The sequence below is a fragment of the Squalius cephalus genome (genome assembly GCF_949319135.1).
Source record: "Squalius cephalus genome assembly, chromosome: 10".
Taxonomy (NCBI): domain Eukaryota; kingdom Metazoa; phylum Chordata; class Actinopteri; order Cypriniformes; family Leuciscidae; genus Squalius; species Squalius cephalus.
The window spans coordinates 20,524,235-20,538,002 of NC_137131.1; the positions used below are offsets into that span (position 1 = coordinate 20,524,235).

Genomic DNA, 13,768 nt, shown 5'->3' on the forward strand with positions numbered 1-13,768 from the left:
GTGCGAGGTAAGATGGAAATGTAAAACTACTCCACTTTTTTTCTTGAATATGGCCATTTTGAGGGATGAAAGTTGCATGAGTTCAGTATCAAAGCTATTTTATCAATTTAAGTCTCGGGGCAATGTTGACTACAGTTTACGTGCTGCTGAGTGAGTGTTGCAGCGCGATCTCCGCTCTCTCTCTCTCTGTGTGTGTGTGTGTGTGTGTGCGTGCGTGCGTGTGTTCGTAAGTGCGTGCGTCAATGAAAGCAGCGCATGGTGTCTAATGTAAGGAGTAGCCCGAAAGGTCCGACCTATATAAATAAAGGTCCTATAAAACCCATGCAGAGCTGCCAAAAGATTTACAGCTTTGCATCGTTCAAACATCGGCCGGAGATCATTTGCGATCAAAGGCCGACGTCGAGGCGACATATTGCCGATGAGCAAACGATCTCTGAGCGACGTCGTGCCGATGGAACTTTGTACATCGGGCCAACGTCGGCCCGACGTACGTGTGCTATCTGGGTATGAACGAGGCGAACTACTGCTTTCGTGTTTGTTTGTTTTTGGGAGAGTGGGCATGAGCATAAAATATATATATATATCGGAGGCTAATATTTGTCTAAAGTTATATTAGCAAGGTTCATCTAGTAGAATGACGGTTACCTTTGCCTGTCTAAGAAAACATCAGAACGTTTTTTCTAGCTCGATCATGATATGTGCAACATGTTTATTGCCTATTATCAGACGCGTTGACTTAGTGACATAAAATAAAAGTGTAAGTTACACAAATAAAACCGACAGAGGAACGGCCAAACAACTACAGAAATCAAACGTGTTTGCTATGACAATGCCTAACATCAAAGTTATAGTATCTAGCGTAACGTTACTAGTAAGCCCGTAACAGACAGCGATCATAATAAAAAACTTTACAGACAATAGCAAACATCGTGAGGTCACAATTACTTGAAATTTAAATATTAAACACAGTTTATTCCAAAGATACTTACAAGTGCAACAGCAATAAGGCCAGGTCAGCATCCGTTTTGCAGGCTTCTGTTTCTCTCAGTTCTCACCAAGCGGTCCGATATTTAACTTTACTCGAGTCTGACTTATTGCTCGGTCAGTCTCCCGTTTCCTCTTTCGTTGGTCCTCCGACAAAGATTTCCTAGCTTTCTGCTTCTTTTTACAGGCTCAGCCATAACTAAATCTATCGTTGCCCTTTGCTTAGCTAGCCGGTGCTTGAATGGGGGCGTGTAATTACGTGTGCAGTGCCGTCAAGCAATTCGTTACATCGCGAGACCTGATATCACGCGATACTTCCTGACACCGACCCGCGTCCCAAAGATGCAAGTGAGTTTTTTCCGCTCTCGGGCACCAGGGGGGTGCGAAACCACCACCATTCAACCCGAAATAAGTAATATAAACATTCCACTGACTCCGAAGCTGTTCAGTTAAGGTTAAAAAGTTACCTAGAGCCCCTTTAAAAGTGAGTGTAAAAATCTGCAGAAACGCAGTGACAATTTCAACTCTAAAGCAGTGATGATCGGATGCCCGCCATTCTGCTGTGCTTTTCAAACGTTTGGCACGCATTTCGTTGGAGGAAGATTTCGAAGGAGTAAAATCAGGAGGCCACTGATATTACTAGATAAGTAACATCCTGTGTTGTCAACACCAAAATGCTATTTTTTATCTTTAGATCATTTTAGAGGTGTGCTGATATTAGTTGAGGTCATATTACAAGTTATAGCAATCCGTATCGGTAACTGCGTTTATGTGTTGCAATATTTTCTCGAATGTTCAAAGTATGCGTAAAATAACGTTAACTCGGTCACTATTTAACAACAAAAGATTTAATACAGTTAATAGCTATTCTTAACTAACATATTTTTTAGCTTCCCAGGCAACGTTAATCTAGTTTTATATATATATATATATATATATATATATATACCATGATATATACACGTAATGTTAGCTTGCTTCTGATAGTTAATGTTGGTCTTATAAAACGATAATTTAGATCACTGATTGGATGACGTGTTTGTTTAACATAGCTTAACCATTTTAACGGGTTACTGTTCGAATAGCTAACTTTGGCATAGTTATTTGGTAGCTAATGGGAGACAGTGCATCTTAACTTTAACGTTAGCCTATAATTTACTGCAGAAAATAGCATAACGTTATATTCAAACAGCACAACTTTGTCTTCTGCCGCCAGTGTAACATCAAAGTATTAGCATTGCCACTACTGAGATAGGTAACGTTAACTCTTAGTTGAACCAGCCCTAAATTATGATTTTGAATGTATATTTTCTTTGTTAACAGAGGCAAAATGCTGTTGCGTGTTCAATTTGGAGAAGAGCAGAAATACGTCAAGCTGTCTGAACTGACATACGATGCTTTCTTGAAAGAAGGTGGGTACATTAGGTTAAACTGCAATATTCATCACACAATGACAAAATAATACAGCTTTAACCTATTATGTTATAATATCTAGTTAGGTCCATAATCATTTCTGTTGTGCTTTATATTTTCAGTTACATAAAATCGGCTGCAGATACTTGTCTTTCATCATTTAGTAACCCAACCCTTCACCTACCAATCGACTCTTCGACTGTCCTGCACAGTTCATCTCCAACCCTAATCAAACGCAGCTGCCTTTAATTTTCAAGTGATCCTGAAGACCTTAATTGTTTGCTTCAGGTGTGTTTGATTAGGGTTGGAGATGAACTGTGCAGGACAGTCGATCGGCAGGAGCAGGGTTGGGCACATGATATAAAAATATGAACTTTGATTCTTGTGAGAAGGGAATGCATTTTTTATTTTATTTTTCTTAACAGCGTGTCTAAAATTCAACATACCAGAAAGCAGGCAGCCAGACATTAAGGTGTATGACCAGTCAGACACGGAAGTTGACTCAGAGGTTTTTGAAGAAATAGTGAAGGAGTCACCTGGAACTTTGAGAATCATGCTGGGCAATGGAGGACTTGGTATTCATTCAGACAATTCACAAACTAGTTTGTTTAGTTTAAAGACTGGATTGAGAACAGTTATTGTCTTAAAAAAAAAAAAAAAAAAATTCTTGTAATATGTTTTTAATTTTATAATGAACAGGTGTCTCTCAATCATCATCATCATGCTCGGGTACATCTGATGACACCATCATCCTGAATTTTACGATGTGTGACACTGTTGAAGAAGAAGCCGCTGCTGAAGGAAGCCAGCCTAAAAGGCCATGCCACATAAATTATGAGGCAAAAGCGGTAAGTGGTGGAAATTGCTGTTAAGTCCAATCTGAATGTTGTTTCACCATGAGAAGTGTTCTTTAGATAACTTTTTTTTTTTTTTCCATCATTATTACATATGGTTTTACAATAACGGAAAGCACATTTTATTCCACCTATAGTTGATTGAGAAAATCCTAACTTCCAAGCCTGGTGGTGAACGCATTATGCTAGAGTATGGAAAAACCAAATCTCTGACAGATGCCACCAGAAGACAGATGATTAACATACTTGCTGCTGAGATGACAGAAACGCATGGGTAAGTATTAAAGGAGAACTCTGGTCAATTTTAACATTGAGCTCATTTTTTGTAAATTTGGAGTGCTGTCAATACAGAGAACATCGACAAAAATCGGTGTTGCCTACACAGTGTTATCCTCTTTTTAAAATTTGCACCCTGTTGACTTAAATGGGGCAAGTTTTAAACCTGCTTTTAGCCTCTTAACATCCTTGATGTGTCATTACAAGTGCCCAGCCATGTTAGATGATTCCTTCAGAGTGAACACGGGTGAATCTGACTGCAGTAGATGTGAAAGATCTGAATAAAAGTGATGTTATTTCAGCCAGCGCACATACCTGTATTTACTTCCTGTTTTCGGTCGAAGTCCACAGTAGTCGATTGTCGAGTTCGCACGCGTGACTAAGCAACGGTGCAGACTCAGACTCAGACGCGCGCAAACTCGACAATCGACTACTGTGGACTTCGACCGAAAACAGGAAGTAAATACAGGTATGAGCGCTGGCTGAATTAACATAACTTTTATCCAGATCTTTCACATCTACTGCAGTCAGATTCACCGTGTTCACTCTGAAGGAATCACTCAACATGGCTGGGCACTTGTAATGACACATCAAGGATGTTAAGAGGCTAAAAAGCAGGTTTAAAATTTGCCCCATTTAAGTCAACAGGGTGCACATTTTAAAAAGAGGATAACACTGTGTAGGCAACACCGATTTTTGTCGTTGTTCTCTGTACTGACAGCACTCCAAATTGACAAAAAAAATGAGCTCAATGTTAAAATTGACCGGAGTTCTCCTTTAAGCATATAGATGGGCTGTAAAGAAACATTATTACTTTACAAATATTATGTAAATTGTGTTGTGCAATATCAATTGAGTGTGATGTTAACTTTGAATTCATATGCTAGGACATCTCCCCCCAAAAGTGTCAGAGTGATGTATGCACAGGGGATAGTAGCTTTGTTTCCCCTATCTAGAAGACCCATACTCACAACATGGATATGTAAGTAAATGGGTTATTGCAACATTATGCGCACATTCACTCTATGAAATGTTAATAGTACTCCTTTATAATTTATTTATAATCACTTAGGAACATTACTACGATCCAGAGAGTGGTTCGGGATACCTTGCATGGCGATTGAAGACCATACAAAGAAAAACAGCAGAGGAAAGGGGTGCCTCAGTCAGCAAATCTCCTAAAGGTATGTTTACTGATCAGTGACGTGATTATAATGGTGACCTGTGAATTGTAGAGTAATGAGTTTTTAACATTGTATTTTGTCTTAAGTTGGTGGGCCAGGTCGTGGTCGTCAGCCCTTCACCTTTGACAAAGAGCTATCTGATGAGGATGTGGAAGCAGCTATTGCTGTTTTGAGACACTCTGCTGATGAAAAGACTGTCCGTGAGAAGATGAAAGTGACCTTCATGTATCGGCAAGCAATGGTCAACGATGAAGCCAAATCATCAGATGTCTTCTTGGTCTTCCCACGATTTCTGGACACACCAGGACTGGTATGACATCTTAATTCACCGCATCACCAAAATATCCAATGTCGCATATTAGGTATCACTCATCACTTCTATGTGTGTTACATTGCAGATAGAACAAGATTTCAGATTTCTGTTTGGTGAGGCCACAGCCAACAAATTCTTGGAGAAGTGGCCAACCACTTTTAAAGCAAAAGTAATAAAGGAAAGCCATGGACTTGTACCCACTACAGAACTCTTGGATTTGATGCGCAATGCTGAGTCAGCTGCTGAAGTTGAGGATGGTATGAATGTAACTGTTTTACTTTTTATTGTGGGTTATATAGGTGGGTACATTTTGGTAATGGTGCAAGTTGTCATTTTGAATGCTATGCTATGGCATAATGTTAACCAGGTTTTTATTTACTTATTTGTAGGCTGGGACAGTGACATGTCTGCCATCTTGCTGCTGCTACATTTGCTACCACCATCTGCACAAGGTAGAAAAAGGCCGGGAAAGCTTTCTGCGTATCAAGCTGTAGATCAGCTCATCAGATTTCAAATGGTATGCTTAAAGGCTTAGTTCACTTATATAAAAAATAAATAATTGCTGATTATAGGGCTGTGTATTGGCAAGAATCTGGCGATACGATACGTATCACGATACATGGGTCACGATTCAATATATTGCAATATATTTCGATACTGTGCATAAGGCGATATATTGGGATTTTTTTAAAGTAAAATATATTAAAAATATTTTTAAAAAGACATGATGTGCATAAAAGTCAAAGAAGTTTACTTTAGGTAAACAATTCAGTACACAGAAAATCAAACTGCCAGTTTGGGATTGTGGTTCACAGGTTCCTATAGTGAGCAAATTTTTATATGCTCAAGTAGGCCATAATAAAAGAAAATAGGTACATAGCCCCTGTCACAATACAAAACAACAACGTGAAATGAATGAAAGTGGATGAAAGTGAACAAAATGAATGTGTCATATTGAAATCAAGTTTTATGTGATAAAAGATTTTAAAAGAACTGGACGCGCGAATGAGGCGAACCGCGCCGCGCTAAACGCCTCGTGCCGCAGGACCTCCAGACGCGCGTAAACGCGTCTTTGCATTGACTTAACATTGAAATCACTCGCGCCAGATGCTCTATTCGAGTTTGGTGTGAACGATGCACGCGATTACATTTAGAAATAGACAAGCTTTGTTTCCAAATGCACCAAGCAAAGATATCCTTTCAGTTGTATAAACTTTTATAAAACCAGCCAATATAAATCACAATAAACACATCCAAAATGAAATATTTAACATATAGGCTATATAACAACTGCACAACGTCTAATTTGTAAACAAAATGATTTACGCACTAAATCCAGCATAAACTCCGGCACAATTTGCATATGTTTAAACTCTCAAGACAGACGTCACATCCCGAACCTCACAGCAATTGGCTGCCGACTGCGTTTTTCGCTTGATATTTGTATAAAGGAACTGCCCAACTTTTTGACGCTCTCGGTCGCTCTCAACGCTTTCTCCGGTCCGCTGTCAATCCTACAATGTCCAGTGGACACGCACCGTTATAGGCGAGCCTGGCGAGGACACTAGTGGTGCGTCTCAGCATAGCTATCTAGTGGTAGGGATTTAAACAACATAAACGTGAACCACTGTCTTACGGTCTTACCATGAATATTTTTGGACGTAAAAAAAAAAAAAAAAAAAAAAATCGATATTGCGTTTTTGAAAATCGATACAGTATTGCAAAATAAAATATTGCGATACTCAAGTGTATCGATTTTTTCTTACACCCCTAGCTGATTATTTACTAACCCCCATGTCATCCAAGAGGTCCATGTCTTTCTGTCTTCAGTCGAAAATAAATGAATTGAGGAAAACATTGTCATGGTATTGGAATGGAAGCTGCATTGAGACAGACTTTGAACCCTCAAACCGTTGGCCACAATGGAAGTCCATTATATTGAGAAAAATCATGGAATGTTTTCCTCAAAAACCTTCATTTCTTTTTGACTGAAGAAAGAAAGACATGAACATCTTGGATGACATTGGGGTGAGTAAATTATCAGCAAAAACATTTTTCAAAGTGAACTAATCCTTTAACAGTTGTTTGAAATATATCTTCCATCACCTCAATCTTGAGCACAGTTGGAGGTGATCTGATCTATTGTCAGAAGTTAGTCACTAAAACAATTGAATTGAAGTTGAATGTGTTTTGTTGTAGGTTGGAACCAGTGTGCAGCAGCATCTAGACAACATCACCCAAAGCAGTCAGCCCTACCTTCTCGCCCAGGGATCCACACAGAGCACCATTCATTACTACTTCATTGTGGTTGACAAGCATGCCCTTCCATGCAAGGCAACAGGTTCAGTTGGAGCTTTTGACGAACTCTTTAAAGCCCATTACGTCTTTGGTACGTCATACAGTTCTGCCCTGAGCAGCTTTTTCACTTTTGTGCAAACAACCATCTATAACATCGACATGGGGGAAACAAAGGAGACTCCTAGAGTTGCAGAGTTGCGAGCGAGAATGGTGAGATGAGACTATGAAGTGTTTTCTTTGCAAAAGTGACCATGGAAGTCCAAACAACCTTGTTAAGCACTTTAAGGTAATTCATGGCCTATGTACAGGCAGGACTCTTTTTCTGAAGTGTGGTCAAGAAGGATGCTCACGTTCTTTTGGTAGTTTTTCTGGTTTAAGAAAGCATCTTAATAAGTGCCATGGAAGTAGTTTAGTTGATTCTGTAGAATATGATCTTTCATATCCTCAAAGTACCGTCAATACAAGTAATTTTTCTCATGTTGAAGAGTCGACTGAATATTTAGAGGCTGAGTCACAGTTATCTTCGCCATACATTGTAAATAGTTGTTCAGCTGTAATTTCTGATCTAAAGGCAGCAGGTGTTGGTCAAAGTACACTGAATTCTGTAGTGATTTCAATGGAAGAGATTGTTCAAGATATCCATCAGCATGCTAAAGAGACAGTAATAAAGCATGTATTTAGTAATGAAAGAGAAACGGAGATGTGCAAGAAAGTTGAGGCGTGTTTTGAGGGGTTAGAGAATCCTTTCACAATTCTAAATTCGGAATACAAGAGATCCAAATTTATGACTGACAAGTGGGAAATAGTAGAACCAGTTGAATGTGTGATTGTTATCTCAAGGTTTATGTGTATATTTAAAACATTTAATTGTGGATCACCACACACTGTTTAAGAAGTTGTACCCTCAGAAAAACCTTTTACCAAAGCACCATTTTCTTATCCACTATCCCCGCTGCATCCAGAAAATTGGGCCTGTCCTTCATAGTTGGTGTATGAGGTATGAAGGCAAGCATAATTTTTTCAAAAAAACAGCTTAAATTGTTTAAAAATATTACCAAAACGCTTGCAAAAAAGCATCAGATTCATATGGCACACAGTTGGCGAAGTTCAACAACTTTTAGTCGGTTAGATATTGGTCCAGGAAAAATGGTGTCTTTAAATATGGTAAAAGGAGGTTCTGAAATTGCTATGGCAATGCAAGTGCCCAGTAGCATTCAGGTTATGAAGGTTAAATGGGCGAAACATAATGGGTTTATTTATCGGCCAAACTTGGTTATCTGTGGCAAAGTTGAATCTGAAGTGCCCGTGTTTTTTCAAATTGAGTCAGTTCTGATAATGTGTGAAAAACTGTTGCTACTCACAGTGCCTCTAGTTACAGAAACTTTTCAAGAACATTTCCATGCATATGAGGTGATCAGATCAAAGCAGGATTTCGTTTTTTTTTTTCATGTCGACAACCTGCATTACCCTAGGCCTTTTGACATACAAATGTCATATGGAGGGACTGACACAACTCTACTTGTGTCATATTGCTTTCTCTGGTAAGAGAAAAATGTTTGTAAAAAAACATTGTTATACATGTTTCTGTCAGATACAAGGCATTGTAAATTCAATGTTCAACTCAATTGAACATTGAAATGCTTTTTCACAATAAATTGTGAGTTCTGTGATCTAGTGTTATTGTGCTTGTTTTTATTTGGATAGTATTGATAGTTCTATATAATTCAGTAACACTGCATCTTATGATTTATATATATATATATATATATATATTTTAAAACAATGTAGAGAAATAAAGTAAACATTACACTTAAAGTGTCTTTTTTTTTTTAAGTAAAATTGTAGATAAATTAACTCTATACTGTGTAATCATATTACTCTTAACAGTGTGATTAAACTACAGTGTTAAATACTTTTACACAATTCATTGTTATTTTTTACTCAATATTGAGTAGAATTAACTCTAAAAACTTGACACTGACCAATGAGTACATTTTACACTGATTTCGAGTGGGACCAAATGTTTTCTGAAACAGAGTCAAATTCAACTCTTTAGGAGTTAAATTAACACTTCTGTTTTTACTGTGCATCCCGTGTCAAAATGGAGCGTCTAAACTAAGAAACGTTCTGACTGCTGACTGACTGAACATTGATCAGTGAGCCTCTCCCGCTCGGCGCTGTCAAGCACAGCTTCACCACACAGATTTAACTCCGCACAGCTAAATAAAACAGGCTGGTGGCAGACTAATAATTAATATCTCTGATGTAAAGATTTCTGTGAAACGCGTAAAGTTGAACAGAAGAAAGCCCAATAGGACCTGCCCTGTACAGTTTAAGAATCTGTAGCCATAGTAGAGGACTATTATTTTGTAGAACAGACCCGAGCGACAACTGATGATGTCACATGCTCAGACTTGCTTGACCAATCGGCGGAAGGGGGCGTGTCAGGCCGCCCACATGTGGAAAACGAATTTTGAAGTAATTTATTCGTTTTTTTGCCTGTGAACTAAAATAACGGAAAATCAAGCCGAAATCTCGTTTTTTCCGTTTTTTTTTTTTTTTTTTTTACGAAAAAACGAATAAAGGGGCCGTTTTCTCGTTTATGCTTATTATTTTTTTTCAAATTGGAAAACAAACTATCAAAATGACACAAATGACTTTTACACTGAAATGCCTTCCGGTTACACTGAAATAGAGTGCCGAAGTTATGACGTCACTTTGTAGGCCAAAACGCGGAAGTGAGTTAGCATTTTAGCACTTCCGGTTCCCTCGCCCTAAAGTCTATGGGTTTTTTGAATGGGTTTTTGCTAAATCGCCTGAAATAAGGTCTGTGGTTAACAAAGCCTCTAAATATTTTCACGTTTTGATCTATGACATAAAACACACCAGTTATAACCTGCTTGTGATTTTTTAAACTGTATTGTGTCTTAAAAATGGTGGTTGCTAACAAGTTGCTAAAAGGGACTACATCCTTTGGCGGGGACTTTAGACGTCATCATGACAAACAGAAATCTCTCACTAGCCCGCGTTTCAGCCTCACGTTCTTAGAAGTTTACCTTTCAGTTAATATGCATAACGTTATATATTTTGTCTTTTCAAATGGTAGTTTTTCCAAATATTGTTGTACACAGAATTCTGTGATATTAAGGTAACTGATTACCAGTTCTTTATTTCTGTGGAGAGACTGTAGTGTCGTTTCCCGGTCAACTATAAATCAATGACTTTTCAACACATTCAGTGATCGCCCGGTAAACCAAATAGCAATGCTTAATCAATCATAAAGATAACTATAGATCAATGTTGTTCCAATATTGTTGCCATCAACATTAATAACATCAGGTTTTCATCAATATGGTAATGGTGATTCAACATTTATTTTGCATTGAAATTTCAATATCAACAATAATGATGATTCAGATGGAAAAACAATGTTTATTCAATGTTGGCTTGCTGTCTGGGTTCATACTCCCTGAGACAGGATAGCGCTGATGTGCCTAAAAATGTTCCACCACCCATGGATGAAGAGGAGGAAATGGCTACACAATTTATGGTTTACTTATTTTATGAAAATAAAGATGTTTACTACAACTCTTGCTGTAAGGTTTCTGTGGCTCAGTGATTAGAGCATTTTGTTAACTGTGCAAAAGGTTGCGAGTTCAATTCCCAGAGAACACGATATGTATAGCCCGAATGCACTGTACAGTGCCCTCCACAATTATTGAACCCCCTGGTAAATATGATCAAAATTGGCTGTAAAAAATAAATCTGCATCGATTATCCTTGTGATCTTTCATTCAAAAAATGTGCAAAATCCTAACCTTTCATTGAAGTAAAAGAATTGAAAGTGGGGGGAAATCACATTATGAAATAAATGTTTTTCTCCAAAACACGTTGGCCACAATTATTGAAACCCTTTTATTAAATACTTTTTGCAATCTCCTTTTGCCAAGATAACAGCTCTGAGTCTTCTCCTATAATGCCTGATGAGTTTGGAGAACACCTGACAAGAGATCAGAGATCATTCCTCCATACAGAATCTCTCCAGATCCTTCAGATTCCCAGATCCATGTTGGTGCTTCTTCTCTTCAGTTCAGCCCACTCATCAGGTCAGGGGACTGAGACGGTCATGGCAGAAGCTTCATTTTGTGCTCTACAACAAATTTTTGTGTTGATTTTGATGTTTGTTTTGGATCGTTGTCCTGATGGAAGATCCAACCACGGCCCATTATAAGATTTCTAGCAGAAGGCGTCAGGTTTTGATTTTTTATCTGTTGATATTTGATAGAATCCACAATGCCATGAATCTGAACAAGAAGTCCATGACCTCCAGCAGAAAAATATGCCCACAACATTAAAGATCCAATGGTATATTAAATTGTACACATGGGGTACTTTTTATCCTTGTGTTCACCAAACCCATCTAGTGTGTTTGCTGCCAAAAAGCTCTGTTTTAGTCTCATCTGACCACAGAACCCTGTGTTGTTTGAAGATCCAGTCGTGTCTGACAATTAAATTTGCTGGAATTTGTTTTTGGAGGAGCGAGGAGGTTTTTTTTTAAACCCTCCCAAACAACATGTGGGGATGTAGGGGTTGTTTGATAATTTTTTTTTTAGGCTTTCTGACCCTAAGACTCAACTAATCTCTGCAATTCTCCATCTGTGATCCTTGGAGAGTCTTTGGCCACTCAAACTTTCATACTCGCCGTGCATTAAGACAGTATAGACACACGTCCTTTTCCTGGCAGATTCATAACATCTTTAGTTGGTTATAACTTCTTAATTATTGCCCTGATGGTCAAAATGGGGATTTTCAATTCTTTAGCTATTGTCTTACAGCCACTTTCTAGTTTGTGATGCTCAACAATCTTTTGCTACGCATCAGAACTGTATTCTGTGGTTTTACTCATTGTGATGGATGATTAAGGGGATTTGGCCTTTGTGTTTCCTCATATTTAAACTTCTGTGAAACACGAAGTCATAGCTGGACAATTTCATGTTCCTAGTCACCCTGGTGTACTAAAAAAGGTAAATATTAATGGGAATATACTTCAGAGATATTTTCTAGGGAAAAAATTCTAGGGGTTTCAATAATTGTGGCCAACATGTTTTGGAGAAAAACATTTATTTCATAATGTGATTTCCCCCCACTTTCAATTCTTTTACTTCAATGAAAGGTTAGAATTTTGCACATTTTTTGAATGAAAGATCACAAGGATAATCGATGCAGATTTATTTTTTACAGCCAATTTTGATCATATTTACCAGGGGGTTCAATAATTGTGGAGGGCACTGTAAGTCGCCTGTCTGACAAATACCAAGAATTAAATGTTAAACTATTGTATACTACTTGTATACTATTGTAACTACACTCCAGTCAGCTTACAGTAATGTGAATGTGAGATAAAATTTACTATACTGGCTCTCACATTGGGGCTTGTGGATTACCAGGTCAAAATACACTGCTCAAAAAAATAAAGGGAACACTTTTTAATCAGAGAATATCATCAAGTCAGTTAAACTCCTGGGATATTGATCTGGTCAGTTAAGTAACAGAGGGGGTTGGTAATCAGATTCAGCTGCTTTAGTGTTAATGAAATTAACAGCAGGTCCACTAGATGGGCAACAGTGAGACAACCTCCAAAACAGGAATGGTTTTACAGGTGGAGGCCACTGACATTTTTTCCCTACTCATCTTTTCGGACTGTTTTTCACCAGTTTTGCATTTGGCTAGGGTCAGTGTCACTACTGGTAGCATGAGGCGATACCTGGACCCTACAGAGGTTGCGCAGGCAGTCCAGCTCCTTCAGGATGGCTCATCAATACGTGCCATTGCCAGAAGGTTTGCTGTGTCTCCCAGCACAGTCTCAAGAGCATGGAGGAGATTCCAGGAAGACAGACAGCTACTCTAGGAGAGCTGGACAGGGCCGTAAAAGGTCCTTAACCCATCAGCAGGACCGGTATCTGCTCCTTTGTGCGAGGAGGAACATGATGAGCACTGCCAGAGCCCTACAAAATGACCTCCAGCAGGCCACTGGTGTGAATGTCTCTGACCAAACAATCAGAAACAGACTTCATGAGGGTGGCCTGAGGGCCCTACGTCCTCTAGTGGGCCCCGTGCTCACTGCCCAGCACCAGAGAGCTCGATTGGCATTTCCCATTGAACACCAGAATTGGCAGGTCCGCCACTGGTGCCCTGTGGTTTTCACAAATGAGAGCAGGTTCACCGGTAACACTTTACAATAATAGTACATGAATAATCATGTACTAATACCTGAATTAATAATTACTTTACTATGAACTAATGATGAGTTAAGACATGTATTAATGAGGTACTAACCTTAATTACGACATGAGTATCATGAATTCCTACATGAATATACCATCTTAACTACGCGTTAGTACATGCTTGTTAATTAATGTATTAATTAACATTTCGAGGTAAAGTAA

General features: G+C 38.5%; 1 protein-coding gene and 1 long non-coding RNA gene across 2 annotated transcripts in view; both read left to right on the top strand.

Annotated features, from left to right (window-relative positions):
- LOC307165541 overlaps nucleotides 1-13,768 on the top strand; it is a 187,716-nt gene that overhangs the window by 69,664 nt on the left and 104,284 nt on the right. The window lies entirely within an intron of this gene.
- On the top strand, nucleotides 2,174-8,988 carry LOC307166480 (uncharacterized protein). Its single transcript, XM_079884869.1, has 10 exons — nucleotides 2,174-2,396; nucleotides 2,823-2,972; nucleotides 3,097-3,245; nucleotides 3,389-3,525; nucleotides 4,415-4,509; nucleotides 4,600-4,711; nucleotides 4,798-5,021; nucleotides 5,110-5,281; nucleotides 5,414-5,541; nucleotides 7,224-8,988. The coding sequence occupies exons 7-10, from the start codon at nucleotides 4,920-4,922 to the stop codon at nucleotides 7,539-7,541; spliced, it is 720 nt and encodes a 239-aa protein (XP_079740995.1). The 5' UTR covers nucleotides 2,174-2,396; nucleotides 2,823-2,972; nucleotides 3,097-3,245; nucleotides 3,389-3,525; nucleotides 4,415-4,509; nucleotides 4,600-4,711; nucleotides 4,798-4,919; the 3' UTR covers nucleotides 7,542-8,988.

What these genes read in the sequence shown, in the direction of transcription:
- LOC307166480 (XM_079884869.1), top strand. Translation starts at nt 4,920, where the DNA reads ATGAAAGTGACCTTCATGTATCGGCAAGCAATGGTCAACGATGAAGCC. An exon ending in TTCTGGACACACCAGGACTG is followed by an intron (nt 5,022 to 5,109) that starts GTATGACATCTT and finishes GTTACATTGCAG; the next exon opens with ATAGAACAAGATTTCAGATT. An exon ending in AGCTCATCAGATTTCAAATG is followed by an intron (nt 5,542 to 7,223) that starts GTATGCTTAAAG and finishes GTTTTGTTGTAG; the next exon opens with GTTGGAACCAGTGTGCAGCA.